This window comes from Glandiceps talaboti, chromosome 17 (assembly GCF_964340395.1).
Source record: "Glandiceps talaboti chromosome 17, keGlaTala1.1, whole genome shotgun sequence".
In the NCBI taxonomy this organism is placed as follows: domain Eukaryota; kingdom Metazoa; phylum Hemichordata; class Enteropneusta; family Spengelidae; genus Glandiceps; species Glandiceps talaboti.
The window spans coordinates 767,953-784,694 of NC_135565.1; the positions used below are offsets into that span (position 1 = coordinate 767,953).

General features: G+C 36.9%; 1 protein-coding gene across 1 annotated transcript in view; it reads right to left on the reverse strand.

Annotated features, from left to right (window-relative positions):
* The window catches only part of LOC144448602 (cytosolic carboxypeptidase 2-like), a 211,183-nt gene that overhangs the window by 125,984 nt on the left and 68,457 nt on the right, over positions 1–16,742 (reverse strand). Inside the window, exons 12-15 of the mRNA XM_078138878.1 lie at positions 12,914–13,051; positions 11,705–11,815; positions 10,695–10,864; positions 3,338–3,497 (exon numbers count right to left, since the gene is read on the reverse strand). Of these exons, the coding sequence (XP_077995004.1) occupies positions 3,338–3,497; positions 10,695–10,864; positions 11,705–11,815; positions 12,914–13,051 (579 nt within the window). The remainder of the gene's footprint in view (positions 1–3,337; positions 3,498–10,694; positions 10,865–11,704; positions 11,816–12,913; positions 13,052–16,742) is intronic.

Here is a 16,742-nt window from a genome sequence, read left to right on the forward strand (position 1 = left end):
CTGCGCAATACCTACTCTGCGAGAGTGGACGAATGCATTTTTTTTGGCTTGATTAAAACACTGCCAAATAATCGCCCTGGGCTTCTATTTAGTTCCTCTGTTGTGGTTCCGAATTTGCCGATTTTCCGAATAATGGCCCAGGGCTAGTTTTCGGAAAACTCCGGTAATAGGTATTCCAATGTATCAATCGATACGCGCTGAAACCCGTTTCCATTTTGTGTACACATGCTGAAGTCAGGTTTTCAATATCACGTAAAATTGAAATGGTCTGCGAAAATAAGATAAAAAATGAATATTCCAGGAAAGATTTATTTGTACCTTTATTATATACAGTTTATATATCGTGAATGGTTAAAAAAATCGGGAACGGAAAACGCTACGAAGCGTCAACGCTCTGCCCGTAACTCGTGGTGCGACGTCTTTCTTGTTTCATATTTACCAGCAGCATGCACTTTGACCCTCTGGCGCTGTCTCAATCAACATATAAGTGAAAAAAGCATGCTCAGAATTTTTAGTACTTCGTTTCATGTTTCATGTGATACCAAACACACAAGAGAAAATTAGATTTTACGGGGTTTAATATCGATCCAAAAACTTACACTTGAAACTATAATATGCACCTGCTTTTCTTTCGGTTTGTGAAGTACACAAATAATCGCATTCATCTAAAGATTTTGAAAATATTAACCTTTTACCTGTCGAATCAGAGTGCTAGGAGCGCGACGCTTATACTTACACTAATGCGTCATTGATTTTGCGCCTTCTAAAGAACGTGAGAACGCTGCATGCTAGCTATGTCGCGTCACCTCATAAATAATGAAACCGGAAGTGATCGAAGTTACGTATGATTATTCATGTGACCTCCACTTACGTTCAAAGGTCGCCCACTTTGTTTGTCGATGTATTTTTATCAATTTTAACTTGAACAGAATACAGAATGTTAGTTCGGTTTCCCTTCCATCAGTCTCAGTAGGCAGACGATACGATAGTTATACTATGGGGCGAATGGCAGGAATTTCTGTGCTTTGTTTTGATGTTTGATTTTTTGACTTCCTGTGTTTACCTTTTGATGTCGCAATGGAGGTAAAGTTTTTTAAATAAAAACATCGATGATGCTTTTGAGGCGACTTTATTGTTGGTCGTTTTCTGTTTTGTTAGTTATAATGATTGTTTATCAAATAATAGTATTTTTTCAATAATGGTAGCACTAGTAGTAATTTCTAAAGCTGGCCTTTTTTCCATTATTCTTTTTTTAATTTATTTTTTGTTCATCTGTTTCTGAGGAGAAAAATCTTTTGATAACTTGACTTAGAATTGTTCAAAATATTGCACTTAATTTTATTTATATTACCTATTGTTATCACAATTTGAAAATTGAGTCAGTGTGCTTCCCCAACCAACACTACCCCTTCCCCTCCCCCTCAAAAAAAAAAAAAGCATCACTAGGACGATAAAGAAACTTTTTTTTTTCTTTTGGCCTTAGCATACAACATCTTGCTAGTTTCGGTTGCCATGGAAATAACAATTCTGCCAATTGACATGTATTGATACATCAAGTTATTGTGCATTTCAAATTTTTCCATAATAACAAGGATGGAAGGAGTAAATAGATGGACTCTTTACTAGTTTTACTGTGTCCAGATAGTGATTGTGGACTTACTATTCACAAATAGATGGACTCTTTACTAGTTTTACTGTGTCCAGATAGTGATTGTGGACTTACTATTCACAAATAGATGGACTCTTTACTAGTTTTACTGTGTCCAGATAGTGATTGTGGACTTACTATTCACAAATAGATGGACTCTTTACTAGTTTTACTGTGTCCAGATAGTGATTGTGGACTTACTATTCACAAATAGATGGACTCTTTACTAGTTTTACTGTGTCCAGATAGTGATTGTGGACTTACTATTCACAAATAGATGGACTCTTTACTAGTTTTACTGTGTCCAGATAGTGATTGTGGACTTACTATTCACAAATAGATGGACTCTTTACTAGTTTTACTGTGTCCAGATAGTGATTGTGGACTTACTATTCACAAATAGATGGACTCTTTACTAGTTTTACTGACACACACCAAGATTTAATGGCTAGCCCCATGACAATATGGACACAGACCAAGATTTAATGTTTTTTTGACCCAAAATCACACACCGGTGGTAAGATAAACCATAGACAGTGGAGGGGTCTCCCCTCCACTGTCTATGGATAAACAAACAAAACACACACACACACACACACACACACGCATCCAGACAGACAGACTGACAGACAGACACTTTGTCATGTCTATAGCACTACTGAACCTTATCAGTCAGTTGTGCTAAGTAGTAGAGTCTATCTACTTGTGAATAGTAAATCCACAATCACTATCTAGACACAGTAAAACTAGTAAAGAGTCCATCTATTTGTGAATAGTAAGTCCACAATCACTATCTGGACACAGTAAAACTAGTAAAGAGTCCATCTATTTGTGAATAGTAAGTCCACAATCACTATCTGGACACAGTAAAACTAGTAAAGAGTCCATCTATTTGTGAATAGTAAGTCCACAATCACTATACGGTGACTATCTGAACAGAGTAAAAACTCCATGTACAATAAGTCCCATAAGTTCTGAGAGTAGTGACAGGAATAAAACAGGTGAGTAACAGTCTCTTCACAGTTTTTACATAGGGTACACATTGGAGTTGCGACAATGGCTGGTAACATGTAATGAAGCTTTGAATTGGTGTAAAGGATATCGGATAAAGGATTGATTTTTAAATTGAAATGCTCTCAACTTTGTGTCAATAGTGATTTTAAATGGTAAGGAGTAGTATAGTGATTCCCATGTATCAGTGGCAATATTGTAACTTATGGGACTGTATTGTTAATGAATGGGACCCCATTCTGGCACTGAGTTTATCCTCCCTTTCTGCAAGTCAAGTAATTAATTCTTGGCGACAGCAATCTTTTAAATTTTCTGTAATTTCATTATCCTTCTATTTAAGAAGTATATTCATAAAGTTAAGATGGGCCTGAAAATCCCAATTTGGGCAGAATTCCAAGCATATGTTCGACAAATCCATAAAATTAAACAATTTTATCGCAATGCAGAAGGGAAAATTAGATAAACAATTCAAAAACTGGGGAGCCATGCAAAATATTTTATACAATGTATAAATTATTTTTTTTACCATCAACTACTTTCTCTTCCTTTCCCAGTCCTTTTCCTGTTTTTGAGTCTTATTTCCCCTTTTGTGGTTGTGGTGTAAATTTTTTGTGCGTAAAAAAAAGGCAATAAACTTCTTGCTTAAAATTAAAGAAAACAACTCCATGTACAACTTACTTTATCTGGCGCATTTTTATTGAGTATGAACGGGAAAATGCGTTCTCTCAATCTCTTGACAGGATCATGTCTATTTTCACATCCATATATAAAGACATTCTGTTTTCTACTATGACCATGCAAATCGCAGTAAACTATCACATCACGTTCTTCCATTATTCTGCAATCATAACAAACATATATATAGAAATCAATAAGTCTTAGTCCAATGTGATTTAACTATTTTTCAAAGATGGTATTACCTATCAATTTTGACACCCTCATCCTGATGTACAAGTTTATAATTCGATAATACTCCCCAATATCTTTTATTTTTCAGCCAAGGAAAATATGAGTGACCTAAGGGGCCTTGTCACTATGAGTCGCTAGAATGAAGAACAATTTTGAGGAATAATATAAATACATCCTCAAACATAATTAATGAATAAAAGCACCAATGGCCTTGTAGCACAACTGTATTTAACTGTTGCTATTGGGTATGGTCTTGTTGCTAGGCATATTTGCATCCATTTTTGGAATCTTTATTAACATGCCTGCCCTTCCCACTTTTCATCTTTGCAATAGAAACTATCATTTAGCTGTTGTTATGGGTGTGGTCTTGTTGCTAGGCATATTTGCATACACTGTTTGAATCTGTATTTACTTACCTACCTTATTATTTAACTGTTGCTAAGGGCATGGTCATGGTTGCAAGAGCTAGTTGTGTCAAAATGTTTTGAACAACAGCAGAATAACACCTCCAGAAACATGCCACTAAGTTTTTCACCTTATTTGCATATCCCCAAGGGGATCATCACATTGTGAATACATCTTCATCTACACATCACTAGATGCATCCCAATACATGTCTATGTCACAACAATACGTGTCTATGTTTCGACAATACATGGCTCTCTCACAACAATATGCATCTATGTCATGACAATACGTGGCTATGTCATGACAATACGTGGCTTTGTCACAACAATATGTATCTATGTCTCGACAATACTTGGCTCTGTCACGACAATATGTGTCTATGTCATGACAATATGTGGCGCTGTCACGACAATACGTGGCTCTGTCACAACAATATGTATCTATGTCTCGACAATACTTGGCTCTGTCACGACAATATGTGTCTATGTCATGACAATATGTGGCGCTGTCATGACAATACATGGCTCTATCACGACAATATGTGGCTCTGTCACAACAATACATGTCTATGTCACAACAATACGTGGCTCTGTCACGACAATACGTGGCTTTGTCACAACAATATGTGTCTATGTCTCGACAATACGTGGCTATGTCATGACAATACGTGGCTTTGTCACAACAATATGTGTCTATGTCACGACTACATGGCTCTGTCACAACAATATGCATCTATGTCATGACAATATGTGTCTATGTCATGACAATATGTGTCTATGTCACGACAATACGTGTCTATGTCATGACAATACGTGGCTCTGTCACGACAATATGTGTCTATGTCATGACAATATGTGTCTATGTCACAACAATATGTGTCTATGTCACGACAATACATGGCTCTGTCACAACAATATGTGTCTATGTCATGACAATATGTGGCTCTGTCACGACAATATGTGTCTATGTCACGACAATACATGGCTCTGTCACAACAATATGTAGCTCTGTCACGACAATATGTGTCTATGTCACGACAATACATGGCTCTGTCACAACAATATGTGTCTATGTCACGACAATATGTGGCTTTGTCACAACAATATGTGTCTATGTCATGACAATATGTGTCTATGTCACGACAATACGTCGCAGCATTTCCTTTGAAGCGTTTCTATACATTATGTATGATTAATCCGATTACGTATAGCGGTAATGCAGACTTCCTGTCCGGGGTGTAAAAACCTCACAACGCTACATAAATCGCACGTAAAATCTTGCAAAGGGTGAGAAGAGATTATACACGGTTATGCTAATTTATGTTAATGACAGGTAAAATACTATATTTTAGGTAAACCCTAACCCTAACCCTAATAATGAGGGCGCTGCACGAGTGGCGACCAGGTAAACACAGTTCTACTGTTTTTTCTGTTTTCTCGAACGTGTTCAGAAGTTTAAGGTATTTTGCTCCCCAAACTATATTGTTAAACATGGTGTGGTCAGTGCAAACCGTTTTTGTGGTGTTTTTCTGTGCGACACTGCTTTGGGGACATGGTCTCTGCTCACCATATGAACCCACATCACCTCTAAGGCTGCCATTTACGTCGAAGATTATTCATTATGACAGACAGCAATTGTTAGCTATACGAGCAAATTCTAGCGTACCACCGCCAATCATCCCTCCGGAGATCCCACGTCGCAGGAAGAGGGGAAAGAAGAGTGGACTACGTGAGAGGTTGAAACGACGGGGAAATAGGCTTCCTTTACCAAGTATTGTATTCGGAAACGTCCAGTCATTACGTAATAAAATGGACGAACTTCAAGCAAATGCTCAATATTTATCAGCGTACAAGAACAGTTGTGTTGTAGCATTGAGTGAAACATGGCTAGATGATAACACTCCTGACAGTGGCATAAGTATACTCGGGTTTAACTGTTTCCGAGAGGATAGAACGGCAGAATCCGGAAAAGAAAAAGGCGGCGGAGTTTGTATTTACCTGAATGACAGGTGGTGTACTAACGCAACTGTAAAGGCACAGGTATGCACGCCAGATGTTGAGTTTCTTATTGTCAGCGCACGACCATACTATTTACCAAGGGAGTTTACGAACATTCTTTTGTGTGCAGTATACTGTCAACCAAAGTCAAATACAAGAACGGCTGGGAATATTTTAGCAAAGCACATCAGACAGCTTGAGATGGAGTCTCCAAGTGCAGCAGTTGTCATTGTTGGCGATTTCAACGAGTGTCGTCTGAACGGCGTCCTCTCTGAATATCATCAATATGTGACATGTTCAACCAGGAAAAATAAAACCCTGGACCTCTGTTATTCTAATATTTCTCAAGCTTACTGTACACGCAAACTGGCACAGCTTGGAAAATCGGATCACTGCATGTTACACATGATGCCATCTTATAGACAAAAATTAAAATGTACAAAACCCAAGAAAATTTCAGTGCTGCAATGGTCGCCCGATGCCATCGAGAAACTTTGTGCTTGCTTGGATTGCACTAATTGGGACGAGCTGTTTGAGGATGATGCTAACAAGACAACTGAAGTTAACAGCAATTATATAACCTTTTGTGTTGATGTATGCCTACCCACCAAGACTCTAAAACGCTATCCAAATAATAAACCATGGTTTGACAGTAGCTTGAAACATATTCTGCAACTGAAACAAGCTGCATATAGGGAAGGAAATGCTGAGCGAACAAGTGAAGTGGGAAAACAACTGATAACAGAGATATACAAGAAAAAGGTTGAATATAAACACAAACTTGAAAACCAGTTCTCCACGAACAACACCCGGGACACTTGGCGAGGACTACAAACTATAACTGATTATAAATCATCACCAGGCAAATTGACAGTTACTAACGAAAAGGCCTTTGCGGAAGAACTCAACGAATTCTATGCTCGTTTTGACAGGGATGAAAATGAAAAGAAGCTAACCAATGAATTATTGCTGTTAGACAACGAAGATGAAAACCAAGAAGAGAGGATAGTGGTCAACGTAGATGAAGTGGTCAAATAGTTTAAGAGTCTTAATGTTCGTAAAACCGCAGGCCCTGATAATATCACAGGCAAACTTCTTAAAGAATGCTGTACACAATTAGCGCCTATCTTTTCTAGACTCTTTCAATTGTCGATCGATACTCACACCGTCCCTCACTACTGGAAGAAAAGCTGTATCATCCCTATCCCGAAAATTCCAAGGCCAACAAAGAACAATGACTTCAGGCCAGTAGCACTGACTTCCATACCCATGAAATGCCTTGAACGGATTCTGCTGAAATATCTTGTTTCTCAGACATCGTTATACCAGGATCCACTGCAGTTTGCATATCGCCAACACAGGAGTACAGAGGATGCAGTTCTGTCCATTCTACATACAATAACCCAGCATCTGGATGCTAGTAATACTTCGGCTCGGGTACTATTCGTGGACTTTTCGAGTGCGTTCAACACCATCTCCCCCAACTTGCTAATAAGGAAGTTGAGGAATATGGCTGTAAACCAACAATTAATCCGGTGGGTGGCAGACTTTCTGACCAGGCGTATGCAGTTTGTTAAAGTGAACTCAACAAGCTCGGGAAGCCGAATGACGAACACTGGCTCAACCCACAATGCTTGAGATCGGGGGGGGGGGGGGGGGGGGGGGGGGACGTAGGAAGGGTTAATAGCTACAGATATCTTGATATGTCTTTATCGAACACTCTTACCTGGGGTGAACATGCATGTGCACTAACCCGTAAATGCCAACAAAGAATGTATTTTCTACGCAAATTGCGTAGGTTTGGTGTATCTAGCAAAATTCTGCATATGTTCTATAAATCTACCATTGAGTCGATCATAGGATATTGTATTTCTTGCTGGGGTGGTAGTATCACTATGTCTAGTTTAAATCAAATAGATCGAGTTATTAATCAAGCAAGGAAAATTGTAGGAGTACCTGTGCCCAGTGTGAGTGAACTATTTGCTAAATCTAGTGAAAACAAAGCCGCACTCATCCTGGCTGATAAAACTCATCCACTGAACTGTAATTTCATTAAGACAAGGTCCGGCAGCAGATACCACTCAATTTGATGTCGCACCGATAGATTCGGCAATACATTTGTGCCTTCTGCTATCAGGATGCTTAACCAAGCATGTACAAGATAGACATGTGGTGATCTAGTACAGTGTACGTAATGCCTTTAATGTTGTCTTTGTTGTGTGCATTTGCCACTTTTTGTATCTTACTTTGAATGTAATGTGTGTCGATATTTTTTTGCGAGTCTGTGTAACCAAGACAAATTTCCATTGAGTTGGACAATAAATTATTATTATTATTATTATTATATATCTTGTTGGGGTCTTCAACCAGTTGTAAACTTCAAATGGTCGGAAAATTTAGTGAAAAACATGTCAGATAGCGAGCAACTATCACTGAGTAACAGTGAGTGTAAACAACTTGGAAACGGACAGGAAATACTTAATATTTAGCTTAACTTAATGTATGCAAACAAACATTGTACAATAAACATTTAGAGATCCTTTGATGTTTACCACAGTTGCGTATCCTGTGGGTGGACGGTCTATGGTCTATGTCATGACAATATGTGTCTCTGTCACGACAATATGTGGCTCTGTCATAACAATGCGTGGCTCTGTCATAACAATGCGTGGCTCTGTCACGACAATACGTAGCTCTGTCATGACAATACGTGGCTCTGTCATGACAATACACATCAATGTCACAATAATATATAATAATAATAATAATAATTTATTCCCACGTACAAAAAAAAAATGTGATACAGAACAGAACTAAATATCCTTATGTATATACATAAACGTGTTATTCGGGAAAAGGGTGTGGAAGTAGTTGTTACACAACTAATCGAGTCCTCCCCTCACAAAACATATGACACTTATCATTTAATTTTGCCCTGTTTCAATCAAGACTATTTAACGTGGTAGATGATACATGGAAATACACTGAAATTACAAAATAAATTAAACATGAGCTCTAGATCCCGAAACAACCAGACTGTAGACATTTTTTAAATTCCCGCTTAAACTCTGACCTGCATTGTATAGTCCTAATATGCACTGGTATTTTATTCCATAGTTTCGCACCTGCATATTTTATGCTGAATTGGCCCGACCTATGTTTTGTTCTTGGAATATTCAAATCGCTTCTCCTGCTTTGCCGTGTTGAATAAGAATGGCTAATTGTAGTGAAGTAATCGTGGAAGATGCTTGGTAGTCTTTTATGTAAAACATCATGGACAAACATCGCTATTTGTAGGCTGTGTTGTTGAAAAATGTTTAGAATACCGAGCTTTTGAAATAATGGTTCTGAAGGTACATTCCATTTGCTAAAAGTCATAATACGAATTAATCATTTTTGTACAATAAATAATTCATTAAGGTAAGTCGGGTACGTACTCCCCCATACATCCAGTCCATATGTGATGTGTGGGAGAACAGTGGAGTTATACAGCATGATAAGTATATGTTGAGGCACAACTTTGCGAATATGTAGGAATATGCCTGTAAGTTTGCTTATTTTAGAATTTACAGCAGTTATTTGTGGCTTCCAGGACATACACTGATCAATTGACACTCCAACAAATGATGCAGTATCAGTTTCTTGCAGTATTGTGTCTTTTATGCGCATAGATCCAGTGTTATCCACTGTTTTCCTTTTGCTTTTCAGAATTAAGTAATTCGTTTTAGCTAGATTTATCGTTAGCTTATTCGCATCACACCAATTTGTGATATTTGTTAATTCATAGTTCATTGATGTCATATCAATAATATTACTTCTATCAGTAAAAGTATGGAATAAATTTGAATCATCGGCATACAATCTAAAGTCAAATAAATCGGAAGATAGTGGTATATCATTAATATATACAAGAAAAAGTGTAGGTCCTAGAATTGAGCCTTGGGGAACACCACAAGTAATTGCCCGTTTGGAGGAATTAACACCATTTATATATACAAACTGATACCTGAAAGTGAGATAATCTTTTAGCCATTGAAGGGGCAAACCTCGTATTCCATAATATTCTAATTTTGATATTAGAATATCATGATTTATGGTGTCAAACGCTTTCGAAAAGTCAATGAATAACAATGAATAATATTGCTCTGTCATTCATTTGGTTGTGTTAAAAATATGAGTTAAAACATTCACAATTGCCATTACTTTCCCTGATTTTTCTTTGATATTACAGGTGTTTGTGTTATTAAGTTATTCTCTAATATGTTTCTTCATTTAGCCGGAGAATACTTGTGATGTAAGTATTGTCACTACACGTCTCATGACTCGTAGTGACAAAGGCCACTCAGGTCACTCATAGTGACAAAGGCCACTCAGGTCACTCATAGTGACAAAGGCCACTCAGGTCACTCATAGTGACAAAGGCCACTCAGGTCACTCATAGTGACAAAGGCCACTCAGGTCACTCATAGTGACAAAGGCCACTCAGGTCACTTGTAGTGACAAAGGCCACTCAGGTCACTCATAGTGACAAAGGCCACTCAGGTCACTCATAGTGACAAAGGCCACTCAGGTCACTCGTAGTGACAAAGGCCACTCAGATCACTCGTAGTGACAAAGGCCACTCACGTCACTCATATTATCCTTGGCTGAACGGAGAAAAATACTGGGGAATGACATTGAGTAGTGTTTGACAAATATTGAAATAATATGAATTGACTTACTTTCTGATGAGCATTTTACAATGGCACACAGAGGGGAAGGAATCTTTCAACACTGATTTATAATTTCTGTTCAGATCTCTACCGGCAAGTGAACAACGGTAATTACCAACAATCACTCCATCAGGATTCAACATTGGAATTACTTTGAAAACAAATGTGTCCCGTAATAACTGTAAGAAAATAATTTCAAGATGGAAACATTGGTGAAATTAGTAATAAGTAAACATATATTTCATGATACAAATTGAAACAACCTAGGACCTACATGTAGTATTTGTCAAAACTAATATGAGAATTGATTTCCTAGGAGTGACATATTTCAGTTTTAATAATTATAGTTGGGATTGGGGCAATGTGTTTTTGTTATATTTCAGTTTTAATAATTATAGTTGGGATTGGGGCAATGTGTTTTTGTTATATTTCAGTTTTAATAATTATAGTTGGGATTGGGGCAATGTGTTTTTGTTATATTTCAGTTTTAATAATTATAGTTGGGATTGGGGCAATGTGTTTTTGTTATGTTGGTTGTGATGATAAATGATACACTACACACTATAACCAGGACTAGAGAACAATTAATTAGGACTAGAAAAATTAATAAAAATTAGCAGATTTCATTTTCCCTTTTTCATATTCTAGTAGGTTTTGATAGTAATTTCCAGCCCTTGGTGTGTGTGTGTGTGTGTGTGTGTGTGTGTGTGTGTGTGTGTGTGTGTGTGTGTGTGTGTGTGTGTGTGTGTGTGTGTGTGTGTGTGTGTGTGTGTGTGTGTGTGTGTGTGTGTGTCTATCTGTCTGTGACTGTCTTGTCTGTGTGTACGTCAGCCTGTCTGTATGTGTGGCAGTCTGTGTGTGCGGGGGGAGTGGGGGGGGGGGGGCTGTTATCTATAAATGTGTATTACTTATATGTTTATCTGGTTTATTTTATCATCACTCATGGTACAAAATACATGTAAAAATAATGGGAAGTGTGTATTTTTGTCAGTTAGTTGACATATTGTTCATTTACCTACCTTTGCATCTGCTGAATCTCCCACTAAGTAATCCAGTAGTCCCTTCATCATCCAGCTGGCTGGTGTCTCTCCTGGATGAACACGAGCTGTCAGCACCACAGCACGTTTACTCTGATTACAATGGTAAAATATTTATTAGTAGTACAGTAGGTGACAACAGGATGTACACTGTATATGAAAGAATTTCATTAAGTTGACTAGAATCAAATACTGTACTGTCAAATCACATTTCACAGAGCAATAATTCCAAATCAAAGTTCTTTACTTACCTTCAATAGTATACTGTGGATTGATGGATGGTGACGTGATAGTTAACACATACACTAAATTATCAGTTAATATTGTACTTACCTTAGAATACTGTGGATTGACATACTATGACGTGATAGTTAACACATACACTAAATTATCAGTTAATATTGTACTTATCTTAGAATGTTGTGGATTGACATACGATGACACGATAGTTAACACATACACTAAATTATCAGTTAATATTGTACTTATCTTAGAATACTGTGGATTGACATACTATGACGTGATAGTTAACACATACACTAAATTATCAGTTAATATTGTACTTATCTTAGAATACTGTGGATTGACATACGATGACACGATAGTTAACACATACACTAAATTATCAGTTAATATTGTACTTATCTTAGAATACTGTGGATTGACATATGATGACACGATAGTTAACACATACACTAACTTATCAGTTAATATTGTACTTATCTTAGAATACTGTGGATTGACATACGATGACGTGATAGTTAACACATACACTAAATTATCAGTTAATATTGTACTTATCTTAGAATGTTGTGGATTGACATATGATGACACGATAGTTAACACATACACTAAATTATCAGTTAATATTGTACTTATCTTAGAATACTGTGGATTGACATACGATGACGTGATAGTTAACACATACACTAAATTATCAGTTAATATTGTACTTACCTTAGAATGTTGTGGATTGACATACGATGACACGATAGTTAACACATACACTAAATTATCAGTTAATATTGTACTTACCTTAGAATGTTGTGGATTGACATACGATGACACGATAGTTAACACATACACTAAATTATCAGTTAATATTGTACTTATCTTAGAATGTTGTGGATTGACGGATGGTGATGTGATAGTTAACACATACACTAAATTATCAGTTAATATTGTACTTACCTTAGAATGTTGTGGATTGACGGATGGTGATGTGATAGTTAACACATAGACTAAATTACCAGCTAATGTACGACATAGAACTCTCTGTTTACAAAACCTACTACGTACAGGATCATTCTGTAGATTTAGTAAGTAACTCTGAAATAGTAACAAGAAAATAAAGAGTTACAATTAAGATATGTATGTGATAACACCATACAAAGTCTCATCAGTTAATTTATAGTTGAGTGGTAGGTTCTACTAACAGTACATAGTTTAGTGGTAGGTTCTACTAACAGTATATAGTTGAGTGGTAGGTTCTACTAATAGTATATAGTTCAGTGGTAGGTTCTACTAACAGTGTATAGTTGAGTGGTAGGTTCTACTAACAGTGTATAGTTTAGTGGTAGGTTCTACTAAAAGTATATAGTTCAGTGGTAGATTCTACTAACAGTGTATAGTTCAGTGGTAGATTCTACTACCCTAACAGTACATAGTTCAGTGGTAGGTTCTACTAACAGTATATAGTTCAGTGGTAGGTTCTACTAACAGTGTAGATTCTACTAACAGTATATAGTTGAGTGGTAGGTTCTACTAACAGTATATAGTTGAGTGGTAGGTTCTACTAACAGTATATAGTTCAGTGGTAGGTTCTACTAACAGTATATAGTTTAGTGGTAGGTTCTACTAACAGTATATAGTTCAGTGGTAGATTCTACTAACAGTATATAATTCAGTGGTAGATTCTACTAACAGTATATAGTTGAGTGGTAGATTCTACTAACAGTATATAGTTGAGTGGTAGATTCTACTAACAGTATATAGTTGAGTGGTAGGTTCTACTAACAGTATATAGTTTAGTGGTAGGTTCTACTAACAGTATATAGTTCAGTGGTAGGTTCTACTAACAGTATATAGTTCAGTGGTAGGTTCTACTAACAGTATATAGTTTAGTGGTAGGTTCTACTAACAGTATATAGTTCAGTGGTAGGTTCTTCTAACAGTACATAGTTAAGTGGTAGGTTCTACTAACAGTATAAAGTTCAGTGGTAGATTATACTAACAGTATATAGTTGAGTGGTAGGTTCTACTAACAGTATATAGTTGAGTGATAGGTTCTACTAACAGTATATAGTTCAGTGGTAGGTTTTACTAACAGTACATAGTTGAGTGGTAGGTTATACTAACAGTATATAGTTGAGTGGTAGGTTCTACTAACAGTATATAGTTGAGTGATAGGTTCTACTAACAGTATATAGTTCAGTGGTAGGTTCTACTAACAGTATATAGTTGAGTGGTAGGTTATACTAACAGTATATAGTTGAGTGGTAGGTTCTACTAACAGTATATAGTTGTCAATGAGTGATAGGTTCTACTAACAGTATATAGTTCAGTGGTAGGTTCTACTAACAGTATATAGTTGAGTGGTAGGTTCTACTAATACTATACCCTATACTTCAGTGGTAGGTTCTACACCATAATACCACACTAAACATCATTGATATACTTCACCCTGACAACTTTACTGCTGCAACTCTCATTTTCTTCATTGGACAAGAGTATCTAGAGTCCTTTCACTCACAATGGCCCTACCCTACCCTACCCTACCCTACCTACATTACCCTACCCTACCCTACCCTACCCTACCCTGCCCTACCCTACCCTGCCCTACCCTACATTTTTTAAAAATCTATTTTTGACAAGTCTAGGCTAAGTCTTTAACACCCTTCTGTCATACTCTCAAGACCTGGTAGCCTCAACCTTGTCTGATTGTAACATATCCAGTGTCTGTGTATTCCCTGCCACTACAAGTCTCTTATATAAATTGTCTTCTTTCCATACATTAAAAATACTGCCAATGGCATTGTAGTACAACTGTAGTTTTTATAAATGTTTATCCATATGCTAGTCCATGCTATTAATAGGTGTTCATTTGCTGAAGCCAGTTGCCTATCCAACCATGTTGCTATCTTTGCGATATACGCGATCATTTGGCTGTTGCTATGGGCGTGGTCTTGTTGCTAGGCATATTTACATACATTTTTTGAATGTTTATTCAATTGTCTATTAATCCCTGTTGTTATCTTCGCAATATATGTGATCATTTGGCTGTTGCTATGGGTGCGGTCTTGTTACTAGGCACATTTGCATTCATTTTTTGAATGTTTATTCATTTGTCTTTCAATTCCTGTTATCTTTGATATATACGTCATTTTTTGGCTGTTGCTATGGGTGTGGTCTTGTTGGTAGGCAAATTTACATACACTTTTTGAATGTTTGGTCAATTGTCTATTTGTCTATTAATACCTGTTGTTATCTTTGTGAAATACACCATCGTTTGGATGTTGTTATGGAAGTGGTCATGGTTGCTAGGGATATTTGCATACATTTTTTGAATGTTTACTCACTTGCCTACCAGATGATTTTATATGACCAAAATATACTGCCATTTGATTGTTGCTAAGGGTGTGGTCATGGTTGCTAGGGCCAATTGTGTCAATATATTTTGAAAATCTGCAGAATAACACTTTCAGAAACATATCACCAAGTTTCAGTCTCATTGACGAAGTACTTTTGAGATATAAGTTTTTGACCAAAATTCACATTTTTACACCTAATTTGCATATTACTGATGAGACCATTATATGCTTAGTATTACTTCATCTATACACTCACAGATGCATCCCTATTAAATTTCAGCCCAATTTGCTGAGTAGTTTGGGAGTTATAGGTTTTTGACGAAAAAGACACATTTTTAGCCCTAATTTGCATATTACTAAGGGAATCATCATGTCATGAACAAATCTTAATTTACTCACATCTAAGAATATTCCCACCAAATTTCATACCAATCTGCCCGGTAGTTTTGGAGTTTAAGCTTTTTGACCAAAAATCACATGTTTTGATCACTTTCATTTGAACAATTTCCCAACTAGACACCCCAAGTAACATGACCACCAAATATCAAAGCAATCGGTCCAGCAGTTTTTGACTTTAAGTTGTTTTCACACACACACACACACACACACACACACACACACACACACACACACACACATCCACACAGACAGACAGACAGACAGACACTTTGCCATGCCTATAGCACTACTGACCCTTCAGTTCAGTTGTGCTAAAAATCAAAAATAATCTAATAGTTCTGTATCTAGTCTACAGCATTGCTTGAGATATTATAAGTCATTAAAATATGGCCGAGTCTGCTGACAGGCGCCTGTCACCAGCATGGTATGCTGATGACCAGCGCTTATATGTGCTGATGACAGGCCTAACCTTTGACATGGTGCCGATTACATGTTTCAGTGTCAAATACACATTCTTATTACCCTTGAAAATGATTGACCAGAGATGTTCCATCAAAAACTGTTAAATGTAATAGTTCATGTTTTTCCAACAATGGTGACTTGTGTTGCGTACACACATGTACACAATTAAAGTTATGTACGTAGGACACGATCCATGTGCCAATGGGTGAAGGTAATAATCTAAAAACTAAAGTTTGTTGCATCAATAAAATTCATTATTGTGATGGACATGTATAGTGCGTATAGTTTTTGGGGTGTTGTGTACTTTTGGTCATTGTGCACGATTGAAATAGATACAGGTGAAATCCACATAAAATCACAAATGCTAAGTAAGGTTGGGGTTGGAAATATGGTCAAGGCACAGTACTACGGTAATACCACAGTCTGTGTACTAACCAACATGTTGACATCGACCTGTATTACACGTAGACGTGTAGTTCTCAACTTATCATATACATGTACTACAACGTACGATGAAGCAAACTGAATCTTTACAACAACAATAACAACGTTACAAAGCGATATAGAAC